We start from the raw sequence: 6,144 nt of genomic DNA on the forward strand, positions 1-6,144 counted from the left end.
GACAATGTTTACCAAATCTTTACTTACGTACATTTAAACGGGTAATGTTACAACGGATAGGACGTTTAAAACCATATTGTACTCTAGATTTGGAAAACATTTTTACCTTTACTTAAAATTATGATATTAATGAAAGTTGGTTAGAGTTTTATATTAACCATATCATGGCAAAACAAAACATTCCTGAGCTATAACTGGACCCACCAAAATGAAACTATTTTGTTCAATGTATGCTTTATTTACACTATAACGAAGCTGCGCAAAGCAAACAAGTGCCAAGCAATTAATCTACGATTGCTGACCTTGCAATCTTGCATGCAGTGGTGCAGTTTTGGGTGAACTTTGATTTTGTCAAATTTGGGCGCCAGCTTGGTTAGTCATTCTTTCTAACGCAAGAGACGACTGAGAAATGTATCAGTAATATGTTGCATCTTGAATTAAATGATCTGATTGGACGATTTCTAAAATCTTCATTGAAAACCGTAAAGTATTGTACTTAATGCATCCTTGTCACAACCAAAAGTAGAGCTCAGCTTAACAAATATTTAGCAATTTATCAAGAATTTATTAAACATAAAGAAGCTAAAATTGTCTCCGTGATATAACAAATTGATTAGCATCACGAATACTGTATGTGACCAGATTTGTGCTCAGACCAGGACTAAAGCTATTCTGCATGTCTTCAAGGTGTGACTCAAATATTTCAAAGCATCGCTTTTCAAGGCATTTGGCATACACCTTGGCATAGGTTAGGCAGAACGATACTCCGGTAATTAAAGCACTTTTTCTTGTTTATTCTCCGGTGCCTGCATCAGTATAAAGTAACAGCGACCTATCCCCTCGCAAAGGTCCGTACTGGGACTCTTCTCCTTCATAGACAGAGAGTGAGAAGCAGGGCATAGTAAGGGATGGATTGCTATTTTTCCAATCTTCATACTGTCAAAAATCTTCCATTCCATACTTGAAATCTACCATCCCATTCCATTCTTCAACTCTTCCATTCCATCTTCCATACTACTTCCACACGTAAATTTAAAACTACACTGTCATTCATGTGTTTAAATTTTAAACACAATTTTACTTCTTTAAACATGTTAAAGTGTTTAATTATGTGTTTAAGTGTATAAATTTTGTTAATTTGACAAAATTTAAACACTTTATGGGTTAAACACCACAATCCATAACACGTTTAATAATGATTTATGCCTATTCTGCACTTTTTCCACGCTTTAGGCGTTTAAATGTTAAACACATAACACAAAGATTACAAAATGTGTCAAACAAAAAGGTGTTTAGGAGGAATGTGTTTATTTTGATGAGTTTTATTGAATTATATCTTATACTTTAAGTTGCTTTAGAAAGAATCTATCAAAAACAGTTCGGTACTATATGCTTTAGACTTTTTTGCATTACCCAATTACACGAGCTATTGTTCAGTATAAATTTGTATCTCGGACTCAATTCTTAGGTTTAAAGTTGGCAACTTGAAGTCGTTTTCAAAATTTTCGTGTATGGAGTGGCTGAACACTAAATTGTATTGTTCAGGCCTTACTGTAGGCTATATTTCAAAGGGGTGAAAGGGGCCTTGGCCACCCTGCCCCCATACTTTGTGTCTATAGGTTTCTACATCGGGTGGCGGTGTCTTAAAACCAACAATTTGTATAGTTTTCTTTGTAATCTCATGAAATATTTGACCCCCTCCCCCCAATTTTTTTCCGGCTACGCCACTGGCTTTGATTGGTTTTCAAGTAAAGCCATTCACCCAGGAATGGAGGGTGAAAAACCAATTACCATACTTTGCCCATCAAAGTTTGAAATTACTCGGGCATGGCCTAACGTGGGCGTTCTCTTCTCGTCGTTTGATCGAAAGGTAAATGATAAGCGTTCACCATCAGTTAGTCAGTTAGTGGAACGTCTGAATAACGTTTGTTCAAATAATGTAGAATGTGTATCTGAAAATAGTAGGTTATAACTATTTATTCCATGCTTAAATAACTCAAAATCTAAAATATTAAAATAAAAAAAACTTTTATAACATTACATTAAACGTATTTTTTTACATTAGAACAAGCAAAAGTTTTTATTTGTTTTTTATTCAGCAAGTTTACCATTTCAAAATTATTTTAAGTTCTATGAAATAATATGTTAAGTTCCACCATTGTCAAAAATATGGGCGCGCATTTACCACCTTCAGACGGCTACAAGCTATCTCTAAAATCTGAATCCTCTTTTCAGCTAATCAGCTTACATAAAGACAGCGAATTGTTTTATGACGTTTCGTAGGGCTGTAGCTTATTGTCACAGTTTATTTTCTGTAGCCTATATAGGTAGCCTGGTGTAACGTATTTCGCTGTATGGTTCAGGTTTGTTACTACAAGCTAGGCCTATATAGGCCTATAGCCTATATTCCATGCAGGCAGAAAGGTTTACAGAGTTATAGACAATAACAAATAGGCCTACTTATAGCATGTTTTCGATAACCGGTGGTGCCATACCGTTTTAATGTTCTTGATGGGCAAGGCATCGGCCTTCGGTAAGCATTTGATTTTGATAATTTAGTAGTAGCCTAAGGAAATTGTTGTAATAATTGTAATGATAAATTTCCTACATTATAAAATATTTTTGTACGCAGTATAGGCTATAACAGTCTATACTAAGCTGTTTCTGTACTTTCTGTAGAAAGTTATTGGAAAAGCTTAGAAACTTATGTTGAAGAAAAGCCATCCACCCGTGCCATCACATAATGGTAGTAAACAACCCTCATCATTAGGTTTCCTTCAGCTACAAAGACTGGCAGGTGATGCAGAATTATATATTTTTGATCCAGATGAAATTTATATTATTAACAATATTGAGTTAATTTTGAAATAAGTGCATACCAAAAAGTGTTGCTTCAGTGGTGGATTGGCTTAGCACCAACAGGTTCAAACAATGCGGACTTATTGCAAATGTCCAGTGTTACTACTTTTGTAATGTTCTTGGGTAAGACATTATCAACCTTTACTCTTCTGGTCCCGGTAAGCAGTGTCAGCGTTGGTCAATACGTTATAAAATTCCATTGTGAAATTCCACAAATAAAAATTAAGTTTTTGTGGAAAACTGCAGAGAGTGGAGGAATCATTACCGAGTCCGAGTCTTCCAAAGACGTTACTCAGGTCAAGAAGAAAGATTCTGATACCTTATCAAAAAGCTTGAATAATAATTACATCTGACTACTGTTTTAAAAGCTATATTGTTTAGTTTTATATTTGTAATCACTGTAGATTCAGAATGGACAAAAAAGGCTACTGAAGTTATTAGACAACATTTAGAAAAGGAAGAATCAAGAATGGGAATGCGGTCTACTAAAACAGGTATTTAAGACCAATGTCTGTCTTTCGCCAAGAAGCAATTAGTTTAATGTAAAGATGGATGCATTAGTGGAATCATTGAAAATTTTTCATTATTAGGACAAATGCATTTTGTCAGTGTTTGAAAGAAACTATGATAATGTGTTTTAGATTTTGATGCATTTTTAAAAGAATACAGTTGTAGATTGTGCTTAGAGGCTGCAACATGGTTATTGATATGATGATAACTTATGCAGGTTGAGGAAAAATTCAGAAACGTTTATCAATTTGATTACAATACGATTTAAGAGGCTTGCGTAAGCATGCTAACCACACTAGACAACAAATGTGACAGCAAGTTTGAGCGGCAATGCCATGAGACTGAGGTGAGCAATCTGAGCATTCAAATCCAGCAATTAACAAAAATCTAATTTGGTTGTTTGTGTATTAGTTTATTGCTTTGTTGAGGAATAATTTGTTCAGATCTTGAGACACTTTATATATATTGAGGGAAAAATAGAGTCATTATTATTAATAGTGTAAAAATCTAACAAAACTTTTGACATAGGATCCATCATCAGAGAAAAAACTTAATCTCTTTTTGAGGTCACAAAAACAACTTTGGCGGACCTGCAAAACAAATCTTTTTCATGCAATGCAGACTGTTAATGTGAGTTGTAGTTGCTTTACAGAACGATTGAACAGAACATGTGGCTTTACAGAACAATTTGTATACATTGACATTTTTGTTTTAATTTTTTAGGCATTACGGATTACTTTAAACTCCAGAAAGAAAACACCGCCAAGTTTGCTTGTTTCTTACAATGAAGCCGGAACCATGAAAACATTCATTGTTGCTGATTCAATCCACGTCAGATGTAACAACGATTCGAGGGTGGTGTTAGGCTATTTAATGGAACTTATCGGTTGTTATTATGCTTAGCAATTGCAATACCCAAAGGTTTACCCTATTTTGGGTTTTTTACAAGCTCATCTCTTGAAGGATATTCTGTCTGGTTATCATAAGTCCTCCAAATACGTCTTCTTGAGAAGTATGTGAACAATATGAACATGGAACATTATGAGTAATGATTTTACACTAAACTTTTTGCAGCAATTATTATTACTAACGGGTGCCGGAAGAGGAAGGGCAGAGAGGCCAACGCCCCCTTTTCTTTCTTTATTTTCCAAAATGACATTCAAAAGTGTCCTTTTTTCGAATTTTGCCCCCTGACAAAAATAATTCCGGCGCCCGTGATTATACCTGCCTTGTTTCTGTTGCGTTGTTGTAATAAATGCTATTTTGGAAATTTTGACTGCCAAGTGACAATACGCATAAAATAGTAAACACCTAGTTAGTAAACACGTACAACATTTAAACATAAACACCAAAGATAATAAACACCTAGTTAGTAAACACCTACAACATTTAAACACAAAACAGAATAAACATGTGCAATTTAAACATGTAACCATTTTAGGCGTTTCTTTTAGGCCTCACTTTTCGTGTTTAGTTAAAGTGTTTAACAAAATAACAGTGTAGCTCGATAAATCATGCAATGCCAATTGAACATATCTCGTAAAACAATTTATAATCATAATCGGAATAATAGTCACTTAAATTAAAATGAAAATAGTACCGTAAAATTTTGGTGTTTTTGGTTCAAAACAGATAATTGTATAATTAGTGAAATAAAAAGATATTGTGAGTCAATAGTCTGAATGAGTATGAAAGCAGTATGGAAGATAGAATTATTCTTCCATCCCATTCCATAGTTTTAATTTTACGTATTCCATACCAATATTTCGGTTTCATTTTCCATTCCACACCATACTATGCCCTGGTGGAAAGTGTCGTCATATTTAAAACTGGCCTATATCGGTAAATCAATAGGGGACTAGTTTTGCAACGGTTCAATGTTATCTGACTGTCACGATTACTTTATCAGAAGAATACAACAAATGCTAACATGGAAGATTTAACTAACTTATTGATTGCTACACAAACGTCTGTGTCTGAGAATTGTCCTCGTAGCTAATAAGTTAAATAACACATCACTACAATAATTTCTGAGTAACAGTGCCGGATTTACCAATAGGCTACACAGGCTGAAGCCTAGGGCCTCAAAGTCAAGGGGCCTCAAAGTCAAGGGGCCTCGAAATTCAATTTCGAAGTTTGGGATTGATGCCGCTTTAATTGCTTTAGAGAACCTTACGTCGTATTTTTAGGGCAGGGGTTCGTCTTTTGGGCACTTTGACACCTTTGGCATACCAATTTGTACCAAAGACATCCCGAAATTAAGAACATGCAAATAGTGTCTTGTTTTTTTTAGGAACATTGGTTGCTTTGCACACACAGTCGAATCTGACTTCAAAAATAAAATAAGGGGCCTCACAAGTGGAATAGCCTAGTCCTAGTGCCTCTCATGGTCTAAATCCGGCCCTGCTGAGTAACCTAATACATTCAACATAATATACCTTCTATTAACGCACACACGACTTGATATGAACTCGGATAACCTAGGATTAATTGAATGATTGACACCGAATTAGTACGCATCAGAACAGACATTGAACCCGATCCAAGTAAGCGAATAATATCAAACTTATACCCAATGAGTTATTACGTAATTATATTAGCTTTTTCTCTAAATTCGATCTGTTATGATGATTGGCTAATAATCACACTGTAGTGACCCAGCAGCACGTTACACTATACACACTTGGCCACATGATGTTGCCAGAGCGCAATGGAGAGAGTATCCTATGTTCAATGAATCAGCGTTCGCCACACTTGCACCTAAGCACCTTGTGG

The 6,144-nt window shown here is 35.1% G+C and overlaps 1 protein-coding gene across 2 annotated transcripts; it reads left to right on the top strand.

Moving 5' to 3' along the window:
• Nucleotides 1–1,142: 1,142 nt before the first annotated feature.
• On the top strand, nt 1,143–4,639 carry LOC143463207 (uncharacterized). Of its 2 annotated transcripts, XM_076961617.1 has the most exons (6): nt 1,143–2,533; nt 2,680–2,797; nt 3,264–3,353; nt 3,587–3,715; nt 3,898–3,999; nt 4,093–4,639. In XM_076961617.1, exons 4-6 carry the CDS (start codon nt 3,653–3,655, stop codon nt 4,270–4,272), a joined length of 345 nt encoding a protein of 114 aa, XP_076817732.1. In that variant the 5' UTR covers nt 1,143–2,533; nt 2,680–2,797; nt 3,264–3,353; nt 3,587–3,652; the 3' UTR covers nt 4,273–4,639. The 2 variants fall into 2 exon arrangements, with proteins under 2 accessions (XP_076817732.1, XP_076817733.1); XM_076961618.1 differs by lacking the exons at nt 1,143–2,533; nt 2,680–2,797 and adding an exon at nt 2,827–3,155.
• The last annotated feature ends 1,505 nt before the right edge of the window (nt 4,640–6,144 follow it).

The sequence above is a fragment of the Clavelina lepadiformis genome, chromosome 6, assembly GCF_947623445.1.
Source record: "Clavelina lepadiformis chromosome 6, kaClaLepa1.1, whole genome shotgun sequence".
In the NCBI taxonomy this organism is placed as follows: Eukaryota; Metazoa; Chordata; class Ascidiacea; order Aplousobranchia; family Clavelinidae; genus Clavelina; species Clavelina lepadiformis.